The sequence below is a fragment of the Erithacus rubecula genome (genome assembly GCF_903797595.1).
Source record: "Erithacus rubecula genome assembly, chromosome: 8".
Lineage (NCBI taxonomy): Eukaryota > Metazoa > Chordata > Aves > Passeriformes > Muscicapidae > Erithacus > Erithacus rubecula.
The window spans coordinates 7,044,454-7,066,425 of NC_136659.1; the positions used below are offsets into that span (position 1 = coordinate 7,044,454).

Consider the following 21,972-nt stretch of genomic DNA (forward strand, 5'->3'; position numbering starts at 1 on the left):
TGAAACATGGATCTGATGCATATCCTTTTTTCTTTTATAAGGATTAGGGCTTTCTTCTTTCAGTTACAGCTTGGATAATTTATTGTTTATCCCTTTAATGTCTTGATAATTCTTCAGAAAAAGCACATAATTAATCAAAAAAGCATCATTAGATGACTATTTAAACAGCAGGGTGCAGAAAATACTGATTTGAGGCAGAAACAGCAAACAACCTCAGACCAATTCATACGTTTGGGGGGAGGAGTTGTAGTTCTTAAGGAAAACCAAGTTGGTTACAATAGAAAGTGTGCCCAACAGAAAGAAGCAGGTTCTTTTTTCTAAGTGTTTGAGAAGGTGTGTGACATTTCCCTCCAGTCACTCTAACTACTTCAGACAGTTTTTGAGTATGAGGATGACTGTTCAACTTTTCCACAGAGATATTATTACTGAAGTTAACAATTGAATGACCTATTCAGTGCTTCTTTTATTTTGCTTTTCTGTAGACAAAACATGGATGCACACTCCTGAAGCCTTATCAAAGCATTATATTCCCTATAATGCAAAGGTAAGAAAATATGAAGTTATTTTCTCATCATACCTTTAGAACACAGCACATTTTATCTTGTTTTTAACTTGAAAACTGCAGAAACATAGATTTGCCAGATGAAATAATGAAGACAAACTTAGTAAATGTTTGGTTTGCAGGTGAAAATCTTCTGTTTTTAATGGCCAGTTGATTCTTGCTCTAAACTATGGCTTACTAGAAAGCAGGCTATTGTTCCTTCTCTGCTTGATAATGTTTTTTTTTAAATGGATGGAAATTTTGAGTGCAAAGGAATTTAACTTCAGGCTGCATGCTTACAATATTATTAAAATTAATAGCACAAACTTCTTTAGAATACTATCAAAGGCAATAATAGCAACCTTTCTCCTGGATATATTGAAATATCAAATACTCAGGAAATGTGGTAAACAACAATGGCATTTTTTCACAGTACAGACAGAAGCTTTACTTTTCTTATCCTAATTACAGTGAGATAAGTTTATGTAAGTAATGCTCCAATTTGTCTAATGACATCCTTTGGCAGGAAATGCATCTTAACTAAGTACCTTAGAACCTAAAGGGTCCTAAATACCAGCTTAGAAGATAGTTTGCTAAAAGAAGGAGAGAATATGCAGTCATCAGCACAACCAGAGTAAATTGAGTAATCTGCAATTACTTGCTCAAACTGAGAGCATAATTCAAAAAAATTCTATTGTGTGCTGTTCTGGATGATGTTCTCTAATTTTTTTAATGAATGGTATTTCTTAATATAAAGAGCTTTCTTAAAATAGTCTTAATAAAAAATCAGTGTGAAATTTCTTAATTATATATATATATATATGTTTCACAGGCCAGGACTCAGGCTTGTGTTCCCTGCTTTTGTATTTGCAATTTTCCTGTAATTAGCATTGCCACACAGTGAGCAAGTGTTTGTAGTGGAAAGTGCAGTCTCGTTCTCACAGTTGCCAGGTTTTGAATGTGTTTTTATTCTGTGTGTTCTCCAGCTGAATTCTTGTCCAAAGGACATATTACCATCTAACTGAATAGCCTTGCCAGACACCTTGGCTTTATATTACACTTCTTGAGAGGGAGGATTACTTGCTGTGGTGTCTGTGCCATCTGTTTTAAAAGCAAGCTGAAGCCATGAGGTTTTTTTCAAAGCACTGAACAATGTTCATTTCTGATCTTTGAGAGAAAAAAGAAACTTCCTTCATCTTTTATGTTTCATTGTCTTGCTTGAGAGAAGATCTGGTGAGTAGGTGTCAGTGAAGCTGTGCAGAAAAAGAATTAAAATAAAGAAAATGGTGCTATGATGGTGGTAACTGTAGAAACAACAGCATCAGCATCTTCTGGAGCAGAAGAAAAGAATGGAGAATTCCAGTCTAAAGGAAGCTTGCTCTCAGCCTGGTTGGGAAGACTCTTGGTGCAAAATGTCTTTCCACTGATTTAGGCTGCTATGTGTCTAAGTGTCCTCTCCAGTTCTGCTCCTGTTTGTTGTTTATTCCAGGGCCTCCTCCAGCTTTGTGCTGGTTGCCTCTAAGGTCTGTCAGAACACTTGCAGGAAACTGAAATTTTAATATCACATATGTTTTTAAGAAAATTAACCCATTTTTTTCATTTGGATCTTAGTAGAAAATTCTTATTTAGAACTATCAGTTATTTGATTCAAAGTAAGCAAAACGTTGCTGTGCTCTGTAACTGGAGTGAAAAGGGTATGGGATGCCCTATCCTGTTTATTTATTGACACCTGGAATAAATTTCCAAGCTTTTATGATGTTAGCTGGCATATACAGGCATAACATTAATAAATCTGGATTATATTTCCACCTAGGTTCTCAAGTATCACTGTCATTAAGTTTTGCAGTATTCTTTACTTTAACAGGAAAGTATGTATCTATCAGTACCTTATTTGGGGTTTGTAAGTGGAATGTCTCATTGATTTCATAACTTGTAACTATGTGTTGAAATAATGATTAAAAGCTTCAGAAAACCTTCATAACAGAAGTATTGAACAATACTCATTGATTTTTGCCCAAATTGTTCCACTTCCAATTCTCTAACATTCAGTTCATGTATTTCCCATGTTTGTTGCTCAGATTTATTTCAGAAAGTAATCATGTAAGTGAAGAATGACATGTTCAGAAAGTCAAATCAGTTTGGTAGAAAGTAATACCAGAGGTGTTATTTGCTCATGAGCAAGTGAGCTGTATTTTACTCCATAGATTTTTTGGATGCAGATTATTGTGGATGGAAAACTGGTTTCTGTTCTTTATAAGACTCAAAAATAATTTCTCTGACACTAACCTGAGATAATCAGAACACGGGGAGAGTTTACTGGGAAAGGTGAGATTGGGTTGATTCCTAAAACAGCTTGTTGATAAAATGCAGTTCATGAGTTGACTGTTATTAAATAAAAAATCCTACCAAAGTTACCTGGAAATTAAAAGAACCCTGCAATATTGACAACTGGCCTTTTTTTCTCTACCAGTTGGAAAAGACTTTTTAACAGAGAATTAGCAATGTTGTGTTATCTCTTAGAACATGCCACCCTCAGGATGATGTATGGCCATAATCCTCTTTGCAAGAAAACATGAGCTGGGTTGTTTCTTCTGGAAGCAAAATCCAGGAGCAATGAGTCTCCTAAAGAAGCCCTTAAATATAAAACTATCTTGAATTTCTCTTCCTTTTCTAATACACCCACTCCTACTTCACTGTTTTGAAATTTGCTGGTTTTGGCATGGTTTGCACTGTATAAACCAATGAGGATTTGGGCTTTGGGGATTTTTATTGGGGGAGGAAAGGGACAGGGATGTTTATTTTCCCTCTTCGGTTTTATGCTGTTTACCTTTGTTCTGTTATTGTCTTTTTTGTGCTTGTTTATTGTATTTTCTTGGATCCTTTTTTAAGTTTTTTTTCTTATCTTACTGCTTTTTTTGGTCTACCAGAAGGAGATAAGATTCTTCACAATTCAACATGCCATGGATATGCAACCTTGGTTTAGTGAAGCCAGAATTTTAACATCAGTTTGTGGTCCTATATTTTTTAACAGTGTCACTACAAATGAAAACATATTGGTCGCGCAATCTTTTTTCCTCCCAGAAAGAGAATTTAGAATTTTTATAATGCGGTGTCAAAGAAACTCATTTTGATGTGGTGGCATGACAGTTTTAGTATCACCCAGATATAAAATTCTAAGATAACCCCAAACTTCTCCTCTGTTGCCTTTCTGCCAATCCACAGCTGCCCCAACCAACAATGTTTATTTACTATGTCTGCAGCAATTGTCTGTAATCCCCTTTAGAGTCACTTGCTTATTTTTTGGCTTCTATCAAACTTGCACATGCACAGCTTTGCTGGGCTGTGCTTTGCCAGCCTGATGTTTGTGTTGGCAGCTGGCAAGGCGTGGGTCAGTGGCTCTGACCTTGCACGAGGCAGAAGGGCTGCTCTTTTCCATGGCACATTAAACCCTTGGGAGGATGCTTCACCAAGAAATGTCACAGCTCCCTAGTGCTCACACAGCCACTGGCCTAATCCTTGCTTCACACTCAAAGTTTTTGTGTTGTCAGCTGCAGATTTGAGTCTTGATGTAGTAGCTTCAATTTGAAAGCTTAGAGTTAAATGAACAATGCAAAAACAGAATTTAGTCATGGTCACTCTTTATGATTGGAAGGTCATTTCCAACCAAAATTATTCTGTAAGTCTGCAATAAAAGACCTCCCTAAAACTATTAGTCTTCCCTGTAGGACAAGAAACAGTTTATTTAGATTTTAAACTATGTGCTATTTATTATTCCATGTATTTTTATAATCAAATAATATTCTTGTGGAGCAGGCATTTTGGACACGGGTCAAAGATCAAATGAGTCACTACGGTAGCAGGGCTCTAGGTGCAGTTCTGTCTTTTGAATATCTGCATTTTGCTATCATTTGTGTACAATATTATCAAAGCCACATTTTTGTGGCATAAACTGCACTTCTACTGCATTTTTTTTGCTATTGCTATAGAAATTTTTTCTATCCGGTCAACATTTCAGCAGAACGATGATGACTGTCATTAAAACTAATGAAAAAAGTCAAATAGCAAATTGTATGTAGCTTTCTCAAGTCAGCAGTTACAAGGCACACTATTAAAAAGTATATTTAAGATATGTGGTACAGTTAGATACAGCAAGATATTTCAAACAGAGCAGAAAAATGTTGACATTTAGAAACTATTGCAGTAGAAGAAAAAAATGCACAAGTCATGAATTTTCCCACTTTAAATTTATTATAATTAGAATTAATAACTTAATACAAATTAACTTAAATTACAGTACTGAAATATCTTGCATGTGATCATAATTAATTTAGTCTTTAAGCACAGGAAAAATTAGTATTGTGAAAATACCCAAATGAGATAGGAACGCAGAAAATTGTGATTTTTACAAGGGAATGCAAATTTGAACGTCTTAGTTATTTCTGATATATTACAGTCATTAAATTTGGGGCTCATTATACCCAAGATGAATAAACATGAAAATGAAATATAAAATATTTAAAGTCTGCAACAGGTACTCTCAACAGACTTGGTTTTATTGTTCTTACTCTCCACAAGAGGATCTCCTTCAAGAAATGAATCAAATTTATGAGCAATTCCAGTATTTCTTCCATAAAGTCCGTTTGTGTATAGTCATGCAAGGCAGTTTAGTGTAATGGATAATGTTTCATTTCTTTCCTTTTTCAGGAAAATGATCCAATAGGGCCTATGTGTTTCAATATTTGTGGTAGGTTCCAGTTAAAAAACAAAAAAATTGCAGGTGTTAATTTAATTGGGTGAGATAAAAAAAGTTGTCATGTTTGTCAATACTTTATAAACTCCAGCTGAAGGACAAACCAGCAGCTCCTGATCTCTTTGCAAGAGTTGTCACCTTCTTTAAGGTTCTGCTTGTGATCCTTTGGGCTTTTCATAAGCTCCATTTTCCTTGAAATTTCTGAGTCCTGTGTGACATAACTTTAGTTTCACCTATGAAACATCTGCAATGCAAGTAAGTTATGGGAGCTGGAGTTTCTTGGCTGCAATCACAAATAGTTCATACCAATTAATGGCATTCAGCACAGGATCTGAGGAGTAGTTGGAGTCCCTCTCTCTGTAATAGAGTAAGATATTAAAAATGTCATAAAACAGGATGGAGACAGAGCCCCTTGTCTACACTGAAGCTGATGTGTAATCTATCACAGCCCTAAAGTGTTTCCCACCCTGAGCAAGTTTTAGATTTTATTTGCATACCAGCAATTTGTTTCTTTCACATAAATTGCCATCACATCCATTGATTTCACACTCTGGCTGCTTAATTACAGTTTTTTTCATCATCTCTGACTTTGAGGAGTCTAATTTCACTTCTCTCATCAGAGAAAAAATATTTCTCAACAGCTTAAGAGCTTTAGATAATTATTTTGGTAGAAAGTCGTAAAATCAGTTATTTCACACATTGATATAATTTCTAACAATTATAATCTGGATTGAAAATAGAAATCTGCAAAAGACTTAGCCCATTGTTAGACCTTGAAACACCATCAATTTTAGGAAGAGGGAATGTCCTATGTATCCTTGAATGTTGGAGTTGTCCCCTGGCTGTCCTGCATTCGTGTTAGGATTTGCATTGGGAATTGAAATGGAAGAATCTAGTGTAATATAGGTTGGAACAAACCTCTGGAGATGATCCAGTTGATTCCCATCTGAGAAGTGATTTCAAAGCAGATGGTACAAAACAGAGCCTTATGCAATTGAGCTTTAAGTGCCATTAAGGACAGAGATTCCAAGCCTCTCAGCAGCCAGTTCCAGGACATATTCCCTCTCATTCTGACTTTTTTCCTTATTTCTAGTTGTAGTTTTTTGTAGCTAGTGACTCTCAGCCATGCATACACATCCACATGTGTACACCACACTCATCATCTTCAGGCTGAACAAGGGCAACTCCATTTTTCCTGACCATTACCTTCTCTGTCACGTTTCTCACCACTTTCAACCCCAGCTGAGGTTTGTCTTTTCCAAATTCATCCCTGCATGCCTGGAAATATATCTGTATTCCTCCTGTGTTGCCTGTCCCATGTCCCCCTTCCATGCCCTCCCCTCTGTATCTGTGCATCAGTGGCCTTCCCTATTGTCTCAAAAGAGGTGAGCAATGAGATTGAGACAGAAGTTGCAAAACCATTAGATGCTTTGTAGCAGCTTTGACAATGTAATTTTCCTGTTCTTCAGAGAAAGACTAAGTATTTGAGTATGGATATTCTGAGTCTCTGATACTCAGTCATGAGTTCCTCAGCCTTGGGTAAGAGCAGGCATTCAATGACTAAGGAGAAGGGTGATCTGCCTGTTTAAGACAAATGAAAAAAGCTCAGAGGTCTGGCCAGTCAGAATTAACAAAACAAGAAAGAGTATATGAAGACCTTGAGGTCAACAAAGATTTACTCAACCCTCCATATATCCCTCTCTGTTCCTCCTCTGTTGCTCATATTTTTTCCCTTGCCTCTCCCTAAGCCTGCTGGAAGCTGCCAATTATCCTCATTAGCATGTCCTCTGGGATTCCCTCTGCAGCTCTGTTTCCAGAGAGCTCTCAGCTGTGGGAATGGGAGGTTTCTGTAAGAAGGCCTTTCAGCCTCTGCACTGTCAAGTATCAAGTGAATTGCATGTCTGACACTGGAATTAATAGACTGGAGGGTTCAAACATCTGGATTATTGTCCTTGTGGGCTAGGTGGCCCACAGCTGTTTATAGATTTAAATTAAATCTGGCCTGCAGATGAATTACTCTTTCTTATCTCCCATATTTAATCTCAGCCTTTCTATAAACTAGAAACAGAGCTTGTTTATAGAAGATGAGAGAATGGCATGAGATTTTTACCAGAAAATTCTACAAGGAAATAAAATTTAAAACACTAAACCGAGATTACACGAGTCTGTCCAACAGCCAGCCTGTTCACCATTCAGAAAAAGTTTCACATATGCTGATCTCCATGAGGATTCATCCTCAATAAACCATCAGACAAACCACCAGCTGCAGTCTCTGACTTTATTAACTTTAATAAAATAGTAATGTACACTAGTCAGCTGTGGATCCTGGACTGAAATGATTATTTCTCTCAGCAATGCCTCCTTCAGATAACTGTGGTTCAGAAAGGGTAAAACCAATCTTAGCTTGTTTTAAAAAGCATTTTGAACTTTGATCATTAAAATGTTACATGTATCTTAATAGAGGAACTAATAATTTCTGGTTTGTAACATGGCAGAGAAGAAATATTTGCATTAAGTAATTTGTAAAGCTTTGTTGAAATGTTTGAATTTTCACTAGGAATTATTGTGTGCCAATAAGAGGGAGTGATGGGTTACATTGGTCTAAGCCTTCTTTTTTTTTTTTTTTCCTGTATTTTCATAACTAATATTCTCTTCATTCTGAATCTTCAAGGAAAATCAAACAAGGGCAGGTTCTATTGCTTTACAAGTTGTTTTTCAATGTGTTGCTGTAGTATTACTGAAAATAAGGCAAATGTAGAAACAAGGATGTTTATTAGATCTTTGAAATTTGTGGAACCAAGGGTTGCATTTGAAGGAAAAGATAACTTGAAGCATGAACTAGAAAGGTCCTTAAACCCCATCTTGTACTACTGCTGTAGCTGCCAATGCTTCTGAGTAGGGAGAAATTAGGAGGATAAATAAGTAACTCAGCCAATCATGTTAGAGCTAAAAGATTAGGTGGGAGGGAAATCTTGTTTACTCATGAATACAGGTTTTATTGTGGAAAAATCCATTCTAATCAGGAATGTATAGGTCTTCTTCAGTCAGAAGGCTATATCCCAACTTGCACTTTATGAGGCCTTGAGAACCTGAAACCCTTAAAGGCAATCACATTCTCAAAATGAAAAACCATTCCCCAAAACTGCATACTTATGTGTATGCTTAATGTTCAGATTAATCTTAAATCTTTCAAACTAGGTAAGGGTTTGGGGGTTAATTCTTGGGGTTTGAAGAGAGGCAGGTGGGAATGTGGGACCTCTTCACATGTTTTTTTTTGTCTTTGAAATCTGCTGAAGCACTCTGAGTGTATGCTGTATAACAGAGCACTCTGGTAATTTTGTAGTGGTTATAACTTTTTATTTGTGTTAGTGTTTGATGTGTATGAGGAAGAATAGGGTCGATGTTTTCTATTGATTTTCATCAGTAACACTCAGAGGTACTAACTGAAACTGTGCTGTGCATTTCCAAGGGGTTACTGCAATTTATCACAGTTCATTAGATCATAAATTCTTTGAAGCTAAGGGCTATCTTTTTGATGTTTGTACATCCCCTAGAATAATGAGAGAGAGGCTGTAGGTGCTACCCTGATGCAAATAGTCATAGATCAAAGCTCAGAATAAGTAGGCAGCAGAAGACCTTGGACTTCTCTCATGAGCTTTCTTCTCAGTTGGGATAATTAAATGATAATGCAGATAAGAAATGGGTGAGTTATTATCCTCATCTTAAAGATAAGGCACTGAGGTAATGCTGAAGGTTTTCCACATATCTGCCCCAAATCTCCATTCTCAAATAAGGCTCCAAATTTTGAACTCTGCTTTCATGCCTTGAGCTCAAGATTAAATGTCTTCTCAATACCTGTTCTCTTAGTGAATAGGATTAGGTAGCTAATTAAGGAAGACTCCAAATCTTTATGTAAAGGATTTTAAAATACAGAATCAGAATTTTCTGATTCTATGCTCACCTAATGATATGAGTATCACTATAATGATCTAGACTAGATTAATTTTACCACATCAGCACCAGATTGAGGTCCTTTATTAGATAACATTTTTATGAAGTCAAAGCTGATATTTTCATTGGATTGATTGCCATTTTAAAATAATTTCCAGATTACTTTTCATCTCAGTTATGTTCTCTTAAACAGTTCATACAAGAAGATGGTAGTCTCATCTGCTGGTAGATCTAAGGTCATGATAATGTGGTTTCATTTCATATCTGATCTTGTCAGCTTGAAATGTTTCTGTGTTTTGCTAAAATAATCAGTCTAGTAAAAAAAATCAGTTTTCTAGTTTGCACTGTTCAGCAGGAAGAATATTTCCTGTGTTTCAGTAGTGCTCTGCCCATTTGTTTAAAAACAAAAAGAGACAGTTATTTGTGTTCCAAATATTTTTTTAAAATACATTACTCTCATCCTAGCCAGATTTTGAAAAACTGTTATGGATATTCTTCAAGTGCCTGAAGGCCAAGCGTTATGGTGATCATATCTGTTTTATAGCTGTCTTTTATGAGATATTGTGTAAAGAAGGGAGTTTCCTCTAAAAAACAGATTAACAAGAAAGAATATAGACAGGCTCATAAAAAACAAACCATCACAGAAGAGACACTTCCAATTCCCTGGAGGAAGAATGAAGGATCTAGTACAGCTAAAGCAGTACAAGAAGTGATTTTCTTGTTGAGGCCCATTGCCTGAGTTGTACTTGCTTCCAGAATCTGTGATACAATTGAAGAAGAGGGATTTAGGGTAGGGTTTGTGTTCTGTGGAGCAGCACATTCACAGACCATTTCTTCTCCATCCCCTGCTCTTCATTTGCTTTTTCAGTTTGCCTCTCAGCTGTACTGTCTTGTTGCTATTGTACCTTTTCAGTCCAAATAATCAAAACACCCAGAACCAGTGCAGGTGGCCCTGTCCTTTTTCTTTTATTCTAAGATATCCACTTAAAGCTATTTTGTCAGAACTTCAAAAATGTTGTAGTTTTAAGGGCATGACTACTGCTCTGCTTTGTTCCCTCTGTATTTATCTTCTGCATGGACTTTCTCTCTCTGCAGCATTAGTTCCTTCCACATGTAACTAATTCAATTTTGGCTTGGCTATTCCAGTCAAATATTCTCTGAAAATTTCTGAGAGTATTCTGTGAATGTAGCAACTGAGAAAGACATGTATATGTGTCTTTTGTATAAAATTACTGACACATTCAAAGGAGTAAATAGAGCTTAGGAAGTAGTTTCCAGGAGCAAAGTAAACAAATTCCTTTTTAGTTATACAGACATTTTCTTGTCCACTTTTATTAAAATGCTGATATTACTTTCTGTGAATATAGCATTTAATTTAGCATATTAATGTAGATTATCCATGTGATTGTGGATTATACTTTGTATACTGACTCAACATATTTTCCCACTGAAGTTACATTATTAATAAAACATTTGGCTTATTCTTCCTTTACAAATTAAATGGTTCTCAGTATAGAGGATGTACAGTTTAGGGAAAAAAAAAAAAACAATGAAAAAACAAAGTTTCATACTTTGTGTTCCTGCTACTCCTCAGCACCTGTGCCTGTCCCATGGTATCTGTTATCTTGCCCACAGAATTATTCACTATACACAAAGTGGTTGTGATATTAGATTTTAAAGAGCAGGTGATCTTCTCTGGTAATGATAGGTTTAAAAAAAGAAATTCAGACTCTGTTAAAATATTTGGATTCCTTCAAAGCCTACCAAAAATATTGTATTTCCAAACTGCTAAAGCATTAGCTGCACACATTCATGGCTCTTTCTTCAGAATTGCTCTTTTCTGGTGTGCTGCTTGTCCTCTGTTTGACAGCACATCGATTCTCTGAATCAAGAATTAAATCAAGAGTCATTTATTCTAATTATGGTGCAGAAAGCCTCGCAGTATTAAAAGTCCTGATGCAGAAGCAATGCAGTGTCCTTAAAATAGGCCATTTCTTATTTCACATTTAGCTGGAAAAGGTCTTTAATAAACTGAGAGGCAGGGACAATAGTTATTTGTTCCTATTACTGAGGCTATTTGTGTTGGAATGAGGATTTTGTTCCTAACTGTGACTTCTGTTTTTTGTCCCACAGGGAATTCCTGTTTCTGTGTTTATAATGTCATTGCATGTTGCTATGGCAAAAGTGTGATAGTACAAGTTCAGTATTATGTTAGTCAAGGACAAAGGAGGTAGAAATTAGATCAAAATAAACTTTAACCACAAAATGGGAAATGTCTGTGGAATTTCATCTCTGCTTTTATAGGATATTGTTCGTGTTTTCTGGTACAAAAGAATAACTTCAATATTTTGAAGTTGGTATTTATTAACATATATATACTCTATATATTTTATATAAATCCATCACAATTTCTTCTAGAACTCCTGAAGTTTATTTACATTTAGCAGAGGAAAGCTGTAAGAGTTTTTGTGTCCAGCTTCAGTTGCTACAAGCTGAATGCTCAGAATTGCACAATCCCACCTTGAACTGGCACATGGAAACTCCTGGCTGGTCTTGTACATGTTGTTATGAAAGAAAGAATCTGAAGCCTGTGCTCAGAGCCCTTCCTAACAATGAACTCATCTGGGAAACATCTCTTGGAAGGAGCAGCTGCTCTCAGTGGTGTCTTGTTTGCTCCCCTGGCTCAGAGGTGCACCCCAAAAGTTCTGAGTGCATCAAAATGCTTCCAGTTTTAGAAAGCTTCACCTTATTGATAGAGAGAGTGGTTTTGGCAGTTTTTGAATTAAGATAGCTTTTGTTGTCAAGTATTTGATAACAAAACATATCCTGGCTCTCCATGAGGGCTTTTTGTCTCAGTTCAGTGTCCACTCCTTTTTGAGGAGCTAGATCTAATATTTCCAACAGTAAAAAAAAGCAGGACAGATGGAGCTTAACAGAGTTCAAGCTTCGGCTTACTGTATTTTGTTAAAAAAAAAAAAAGAGATGTTTTCAGAATGCTAATATAGAGCCAACCACTAGGTGCTGAATTCAAAGGAACAGTGGGGTTATGAAACCCAAGGTGTTAATTCAGCAGGACCAAATTTGGATGGCTTGTGCTGGGTGTTCAAGTTTCTGTAAGAATACCAGCACTTGGAAACTTCATCTTGCTTTTCCTTTAATTGTAGCATTTTACTGGAGAGATTTGTGGGTTTTGAGGGGCCAGTGGAAGTGGAAAATGTCTCTTTCATTGGGGAATGCTAAAGAAGATGATCTTTAACCTCAGCTTGGGTAGAGTAGTGATTTTGCACAAGTAGTAACAATTAAAGGTTTTCTCATACAGCAGTTCAGTGAAGTTCCTACTGAATGGCCAGGGTTGCTGGCTGCCATCTGGAAAGGTTAAAGGGGAAGTGAAGCAAAGTGGCCTCTGTGTTCTGAAGTTTCCAACACTACATTTAACATCTGTACAAATGAATGTAGGAGTAGTTACAATTTGTGAGTCTTATGTTTAAGATGAATTAAATCATTTCATTGGCATCTATTCATAGAAGCAGAAAAAAAGCAGCAAATGGTATCAAACCTGTTACATTAAGATATTTTCAAATATCTAGGACACAGTGAAAAGCAGTGTTTTAGTACATTTAAGGGCCTGCCTTGACTTTACAATTACCATGAAGTATTGATGCTTGAGTTAAATCGAGTTGCTGTGGTGCAGAGCTAAGTTTGTCTAATTATGAACTTGTAAAGCTGAAAAATATGTCCACTCTATTATTTACTTCTGAAGATGAAAATTTGATGTATAAAACAGTGATTATGAATTATTTTTAGGTGTCTTTCTTCAGTGAATGTAAATTAAATACTTTTTTTACTGGAAACAATCCAGTCAGGAATATAAATTTTCTAAATTGAGGCATTCAGTGTGGTGTGTCTTCAGTGAGTATAAGAGGCTTTTCACATGTAAATGTCCTTTCTAAAAAAAGTGTCTAGTTTGATAATTAGATCTGTTTTTCCTATCTTGATACAGAATGGTTCTTGTGCCTAACTTCACTGATTCAATAATGAAAATTCTTACAGAACTGAAGATATGCTGTGTTTTAAGACTGATCAATCAGTTTAGAGCTGCCAGTTCTTAGTTTTTGGCAATCACAAACTAAATGGAGTCTAAATAAACATGAGAATATCAACAGAGGGTTGCAGGAGCTGGCAAGGATGTTATTGAGCATCTGTGGTTGGATAGCTCAGTCATTTTCTACACAGGTCAGAAGCAATTCAGGCCACGTGTAGGGTCAGGCTGGATCACATTAGTCAATACTATGCCCATTTGATGGGTTTTCTCCTGGTAGTTATCCTAAGCTTTCAGGCAGTATCCAGCTGTGCTACAGGAGGCTCTGCAGAGCTGATGAGTAGTGGCAGAGAAACATAAGACAGTGATTTGATGCTGTTGTTTGGTGTAAGTGTCAATAGTGTGTGGATTGAAGTAAAAGAGCTGTAATAACTTGAGGGCGGTACCTTTGGGTTACTCATCTCCTGCTGCAGTGAAAGGATCTGACAGTTTCTCCTACCAAAAAAACCTCAGTCTTTTAACACGTGTAAAAAGCCAGAACTGGAAATACAGAGTAAGATCAAATTTCAGCACCACAGATAAATTTTAGAAATGTGCTATTCTTTAATTTACTCCTTCATTTTGTCCAGCCTCTGAGCACAGAATTCTTGCATGTGAAGGCTAAAGAACATTGTAACATGTGTGAGGAAAGAATGCTGTCAAAAAAACTTGTGTGATCCAGTCACAGCCAGGGAATATATGATGAGAAATTATATTTTCCAGTGATGAATTTGCTCTCACTGCTATTTTCTCCTGCCCTTGTTTATTACATGCCAAATGTTATCCTTGGTTTTATTTATCAGCTATGGGAAGTGCACCTGGGATTAAAAGGAAAACAGGCCTTCAGCTTGATATACTATTAGTATTAGCATCATGCCATTTATGCACTAAGTGTGCCCTTTTTAAGCCCTTTTATATCAATTTTTTTAAAGAATTTTCTAGAAGTGACTTGATCTTGCTGGCCTTTTTTTGCTCCAAGCTGGACTACCCTTAAGATGTATCCCTGTTATCCTCCTGCTGCTGCCTCCTCACTCAGACCTGGAGTGAGCAGCCAGCTCCAGCTAACAAGTGAGTGGAGCAGAGCCAGGGAAGTGTTCTCATCAGTGCCTGGGGCGGGTGGGAGTCAGTCTGGGGTGGCTGTGCTGCTCTCAGCCTGTGCCTGTAGTCTGGTAGCTGTAGGGTGTCTGGTGCTGGTGTGTGCAGTGGGAGGTCAGGGTCCACCACCCCCAGTGCCTCTCTGATCTTCAGGCTCAGCCTGACAGCTCTTCAGGGCACAGTTCAGTTTGAGATGTGCTTCTGAAGTGCTGGGGAGATTGATGGGCTGAACAAGTGCTGGCTTTTTTCTCTTTTACAACCGGTGTTTTCTGTAGTGACAGTCTTGACAAGATACATGTGTTACTTTCCTACTTGCTTTCTGTATTCCAGCCTGCTTTTATCTCCCTTATGTTGGTCCTAGCTGTATTAGCATTATTTTATCTTTAGAATTAGATGGTTTAAGACAGAGCATAGCTTTGATAACTGTGTTGCAATCAGATTTGATTTTTTATTTTATCCTTGTTGATGGCCCCCTCAGTATGTGACCACACTGGAGAGGATTTAACTTCTGATCATTTACCAGGTGTTCCTAAAGTCTTCTGAAATTCTGCTTACAAACAATCTGGTTTTGGTAATACAAACATATATTGCTGTTGTGGGACTTCAGGAGGAATGTAACCTTGTGTAATTATTCCATGCTTTGGCCTTTAGGGTTGCACCAAGCTGGATTCAGCTGACATGGCCCATATGTCAGATTTCTTCCAGTCAGCAGCTTAATATTTTCTCTTCATACCATATCTGAACATGTGTTAGAAGGCAGGTGTAGGCAGGGTTAGGGCTGCCACATGTCCTCAGTTTCTCAGGTGTCTTTGCCAGAATATTTCTAGGGGTCCCTGTTTGCAGACATTTGGGCAGGAGCCACATCCAGGTGAGTTGCACTACTCCAGGGAAATGTCTGTTGTCTCTGTCTGTCAGCTGTTCAAAGATAGGTTGCGCTTTAGTTATCTAATAATGTTCTTTATTTCTGATTAATAGATCCAGACTGAAAGACTGAAATTACTCTTGTACATTTGATGGTGGGGAGCTCTTAATTAATGCACTTGTGGAGAATAGAAGAAAGTACAAATTAAGCCAGTGGGGCTGTTTGAACCTAATTATTTTATGATCCTTTCTGTAATGCTCTCTTTTTTTCTCCCCATATATTTAAATAACTTAATCAATAGTTTTTTCTTTCTTCATATTTTAATTACTGTAAATATTTTGTATTGATGGATAAAATACCTATAGATAATCTTTTTTAATGTTTTTAATTGTGCATTCTTCTTTCTTCTTTGCCAATAGTACTTGAAAACTCCCTCAAAAATACATAGAATTTCTTTCCTGTGTCAGGGCTACCATTTGTGCAGAACATTAGATGTCAGACAAGCAGGGGATATTCAGGGAATGTGCTGATGTCTGTGTCACTTTGCTGCCTCATACTCCCATGTGGTGAGCTGGATTTCTGCTCTCATTTGAGTGGCAGTCATGCCTGGGAGTTGTTTTTAAGGTGGCACTAGGAAAGTCCTCTCCAAAGGGGAAAAATCAAAACCTTTATGTGCTCTGGCAAAAACATGAATTTATAGAGAATCAAGGAAGCTGCTGCAGGTGAGAAACTGAACTGTGGGGTGGGAAAAGAGAAGGAACCCAAAATACAAAATATTGTTTGTTTCATGGTCCCTGTTGTCCTTCTGTTTGAGTGATGGAGAAGGCTCATATGTGCAAGGCTGAACAAAAAGTCTGCCTGGGCTTATGGAGTGGTTAGACATTTGTTCAAACCTGGTCCCACTTCTCTTTCATTCTTGTTTTATACACAGTTGTTCTGATGTTCTCACAGTGTGGATACATTTGTCTTCCTTTCATCAGTAAATCAGCATCCCTGTAGAACTGAGGAGGTAGAAGGAGCTAATTTGTCAAAAGCTGGCAGCAGGTATCCAGTAATTTTGCATGTCTTTTTTCTCTTTCTTTATTGTTTGAGTTTGGTAAGTACTCTTTTCATATAATGGTATTTAAGTCTGCATGAAAGAACCTTTAATGTTCAGGAATTTCAGAGTAAAGAAAGAAATGAAATGTGGCACTGTAAAAGACTGGGTGTTTTTTTTTTTAACATTGAAATGTGATGACAAAGGAAAAGAGATGTTGTTTTATTATTAAAATATCCTACACTGCTCTCTACTGGAAGAGTGGCAGTCTACATTAAATATTCAGAAGTATGCCTAAAACTATTTCTTAATCAGTTTATTCATTTTTTTTACCTCTAGGAAAGCTAACTTTTCCTAAGCATGGATAGAGGTTTTTTCCTCCCACTAAGTTTTGAAGAAAAGCACCTGAAAATGCTTTGCATATAAAGCCAATAAAATGTTGAGGGTCAAAATCTAAGCTGCCAGGGGAAGAATTACTGGAGATTTTCCTGCTCAATGTCAAGGGAAAAAGTGCACTGCTAACCTTACCAATTCACTTGGCCTTACTAAGACCTAAGATTTTGGGCACATCAGAACAGCAGCAGACTTGTCAGAATGTAAGGGCTTCTGGATACCTGAAGTTGCCTTACATTTGAATTGACTTTTTATTGAGCAAGCAAAGCAAAAGATTATTTACCTTTATATAGTTTCTCCAGCCAAAATTTCACAATGGAATTAGACCAAAAAAGTCTTGTTCATGTTAATGCATAGGGAAATGTCAGCTACATTCTGACAACAATATTCCCCACAAACGTCTGTCTGACAGCTTGTTGTGTGAGACAGCACTCCTGGTTGTTACAAGGCTGAATTTTTTCTCAGTTGCTGTCAGAGATACAACCTCTGTTGATTTAGTATGTTGAAATAGTGTCTGTTAATTATTTTCAGCTGCATTATCTTGCTAATCTTTGCATGTAGAGTGAGCACATCTGTTTGTCTGCTGATATTAGGTTAGAAACAGTTTGATCTGAGGTGTTTGTCTTGTATGTGGCTGGCCAAAGCTCACTTTCTCCCTGACAAACATCAGTGTACATTAAAGGAACACTTAAGTGGTTCTGACTGATAGGATCTGTTGGCCTCATAAGAGTTATTTCTGATTGCAGACAGCTGCAAGTGAAATGAGAATTAGTAATATATTAGAAAAATAAGTGCTAGTCAGTTTTGTAGGGAATATATTTGGAAGAATGGCAGACTGCAGTGAACCATGTGTGGTAAAGAAAATTGCTTTAGCTTGCTATGTCATCTTCCAACTTTTTAAAGTATGCAATGAAAATTCAGTATGATTATGAACTTATTCTTAATACTAAATAACACATAAATATTTGAGTCTAGTGACATGCCTAAATTATGTATTGTCTCTTTGAATAGGCATATTATGCATGGAGTACACCAACCTCAAGAATAATTTTTTTGCTAGTTGCAGACAGTAAATAGATGTAGCAGTCATGTGTAAACATTTTTCAGCTGTATTATCTATTTGTACACATTACTTATGTAAAGAACACTTAAGCATTTAATGGGTTTATTAGTTTGCATTTAGGATTAATAGTGGAAGGGAGGGAAACTTATTTTCTGTTTCCTTCTTCTGCAGTGAAGCATAGGAGTTGTGTTAGCTTGATTCTCAGGAACCACTTAGGTTTCAAATGCTGGTTGTTCTGCATGAGTCAAGTTGCAGAAGGGAGCCTCAAATGCCCAAAACATAGACTGACCTGCCAAGTTCCCATCTAAAACTCTGGATTATTACTGCTTCCTAAAGGAGCCTGGGCTTGAAAAGGCAGGTTTCACATTTGCCCCTTTTGCTTTGAAATTTTTGTTGCAGGGACTCATCCATGCTGAATAATTGTATCCTTCATGCTACAGCTGGACCAACTTCCTGATATAACAAATATTTGTTTTGTGTTTGTGAGAGATTTGGTGAGAAATATCTGCTGGGAAAGACTGTGGTGAAATGGCCACCTCCCCATTTTATGGGTAGTGAGTTAGTTGTTAGTGGCTCCCCTAGAAACCCTGGTGGCAGCGTGTGCTCTGTGCCAGGGATGTTCAAACAGCACAGTGACCTTGGCAGCTGAAGCCCTAGCTTTGCAAATACATCTGTTTGCTTGGCTTAGCTATCATGACTAATACCACAGTAATTGGTACCTAATATTAAACAGAAAGTGATGATAGATGAGATGGAAAAGGTACAGAGCAAATTAAAAAGCAAGCAATAAAAACCTCCCCTTAAAACATTAGCTGTTTGTTAAGCCTTTATTGCATAGTCATTCTTTTGTTACAAACCTGTCTTGGTCTGAAATTCTCTCTATATTTTTCCCCAAACAGAACAGTCCAATTAATACAAATGTTCAGAATATCTCCCTTTAATTGCTAGTTTTCTTTTTATTACTCTTACCCAGAAATTAAGAATGGAGGTCAAGCATGAAATGTGTAAGCAATTTGAGCACCCCTGAATTTTTAAAAAGTACAATTGCAATTAAGAGTTAGAAATAGATACAAACAGTGCAATCCATAGTATAGCCTTGTAATTCTTCTTGGTATTAGTACTTAAGGTACAAATTTTCTTTGTATATCTGGATTAAATATCTAACTATATTTTCCTATGCTTAATAGTTTATAATGCACAAGCTTGAATTCCACATTCAGTTCAAAACTGCTGAGAGCAATAAAAATTGCAGTGGGGATGCTTAATGTCAAAACCAACACTCATCTGGAAGAGAGTCAATGGCTTATGGAATTCTGGTGGGTTATGTTCCATAAATGCTGGTATAAGGCTCGTGGTGTTTTTGTATTCTCTGAGTATTGGTTGTTTATTTCTTTTGTAACTTATTGAGCAAACACAATGAGTTTTTCCTCAGGTTTTGTCAGTCTTTTAAAGTGCTTTCAGCAGTTTATCTTTCTGTTTAGAAATCTACTTCTCCCTCCCCTCTATGATCATAAATGGTAATTTCTGGTTTGGGGAACATTACTATAAGCTTTAAAATTCAGTGACATTTAACAGACTCCCCAGCTGTGGCAGAAGCTTAATTTGATACTTACATTTTCTGAGGCAGTAATGTGAATTAGCATGAGGTACAAGCCCCTGGGAAAACTGTATTTGTGGAAGGTACTGTTTGTGGAAAGATTGGTCTGTTGCTGGGATTTACTCTTTATAGCAAAGATACCTTCATCCTTCTTGGAGTGTGAAGCAGAGAAGAGAGCTGTGAGGAGAGTTATGGGGAAATGACTCTCTTTCTAAGCTCTATCAGGGCTCTATCATCTGGATGGAAATAATTACATAGAAGATGTAGGGCAGCCCTGTGCCCTTCTGGAGAAGCAGCTGCAGGCAAGGCAGCATCTCGTGTGCATGACCCAGCTCCACCTGAGGCCTGGCCCTAAATCTGTGTTTAGAATACTGGGCTGCTGACACTGATACTGGCACTGCCAGTTTGAAAACAGCACAAGGATTAGGAAACAACCATGGATGAGGTATCTGTCTCAGCTGGCAGCTTCTCCATGGGCAGCAGTGACCTGTGCTCTGCTCATTGAGCCTTGTCCACACCTGCAGCTCTTGTTTGCTGTGTTCCTACAGGACTCCAGCTCTGTGTGTCACACTTTGAGCTGCTCACAAACTTACAGCAATTATACTTCTGCCCCCTGTGTTCTGCCAGGTGTGGTGCATAGAAGAGTGCTTGTGTGCAGATATCTGGTAATGCTGGTGTTTCTACCCTCCTCTTAGCCTCTCATCTGATCTTACCTGCTGGTTTGGGGTTTTTCTGCTCACATATATTCACTCGTCTTTCCCTTTCTGTCTCTGCCACATGCAGTGTCCATCATGTCCAAGAATCATTCTTCCTTCTCTATGTGCATTTTGTGCATCTATCACTTTTCCAGGCAAGATCACCCCCTCAGTCTAAATTCATCAGAGATGTTGCATGAAAAACATCAAATCAATAGCAGAGCCTTCTGCTCTGTTATTCCAAACCCTTGATCTCCTGACTAGAGAATTGTGATAGTAGAGAATGTTGCCAGTAGATATGTGTGGTGTTTTGATTTTACACACTGTGGTTTTCAACTGTTTTCACATCATATTTCAGAGGGAAATGTCTAGTGAGGCTTCATTACTGATGGAACTGCACAGTTTCTTTGCAGGAGTACACTGAGTGCACTGACTACACTAAACATGTTTGGAAGTTTTAATAAAACTAAATACTTCAGAGTTAATCTGTTTAAACTGTCTGTATCTTGGCAAATTTAAATTTCTTTTGAAATGGCTAGGACTTAAAATTTGTACGTGTCTGTCATGATACACAGAAAGCTGTACTTTGGGAAACGAGGGAGGGGTTTTTTTTCTAGCATTATTTCAGGATATACATGTACATGGTGTGACTTTCCTGTACTTCAATCTGAAAATTGGACCATAGAAAATCAATTAGTGTGTTTCAGGCAGGGTTGTCATACCTTTTCTAACAGTGCAGTAAAGGCAAGTGTGACTGTACAGAAAATAAAAGCATTTCAGTGTAAAAATAAAGAAATAAGGTCCCTATGCAATATTGTGCTTTTATATATTAAAAGGTATATGTTTGGTTTTTGTTAGAACCTTACTTGGTAAAAATATGAATTGTAATAGAAACTACTTGAATATGGCTCTTGTTTTGCATGAGCTGGAGCCTAGTTCCTTTATATCTATGAAGTTACTATTCCAAGTAGATCTGAGAGCTAAATCAGTTCTTTTCATGTATCTTGCATCTTTTATTAATGTTTTAGTGACATAGTCCAAATAATTGGCTTGTGTCAGTTCATGGGAACTATCTTCCATCTGTATTTTGTATGTTTTTTTTCCATTTCTTTCTAAAAAGAGTTATTACCAAAGAGGTAATTTCTCTGTGGAAAAAGGTACTTGAACCTCTAATTTACAGCTTTGTATAGGATGTTTTTTTAAACTCAATTTTGATAATGCTAATATTAGTAAAGAATTTAATTATTACTTTCTTTATTAGAAATAGCTATATGAAGTTTTTTTATCAACTACTGAAACAATTGTCTTTCCAAAATGCTGTTTGAAAATAAATGGAAAATAAGATTACTCAAGTTGATTAGGCCTTTAAATGCATAACTTGTTCATCTTTTCAGTTTCTAGGCAGTACAGAAGTGGAGCAGCCCAAAGGCACAGAAGTTGTAAGAGATGCTGTTAGAAAATTAAAGGTAAGAATTTTTAATGAAACCCAAATGGAATGTACTCTTAACCTCTGTTCACCTAGGTTTTTCTTTTTTTTTTTCAGTCTACAAGTAACTGCTTTTGCTAATCTATTTAGTGTGTAGGCTCTTCCTTATTATGTCTATATGGTCTGGTGTTCTGCTGGTATTTAGCTGTCTTACAGATTATGCAATTATTCTTTTTTGGATTTCTTTAGGGTTTCATTAATACCAACTGAGGTAGCAAGAATTTGTTTCAGCTGCCATCCCCACCTATGGCTGAGAAAATCAGACTTTTGCAATTTCCTCTTGGTTCCGTGTGCTTGGGCACCAAGGGACTTGGTGGACAGCTAAAAATATCCAAGTGCAATGAGTTGTTGAGGGTTGTTTTCAGTTAATGTGGCTTTGCCCTGCCTGCTGAGAGAGAGCTGATGAGCTCAGAGCTCTTCAGACA

At 37.1% G+C, this 21,972-nt stretch overlaps 1 protein-coding gene across 3 annotated transcripts in view; it reads left to right on the forward strand.

The window, feature by feature from the left end:
* The window catches only part of GULP1 (GULP PTB domain containing engulfment adaptor 1), a 139,799-nt gene that overhangs the window by 78,033 nt on the left and 39,794 nt on the right, over positions 1-21,972 (forward strand). For all 3 annotated transcript variants that reach the window (XM_079310717.1, XM_079310715.1, XM_079310716.1), the window contains 2 exons: positions 483-544; positions 21,456-21,527. In XM_079310717.1, the coding sequence (XP_079166843.1) occupies positions 483-544; positions 21,456-21,527 (134 nt within the window). The remainder of the gene's footprint in view (positions 1-482; positions 545-21,455; positions 21,528-21,972) is intronic.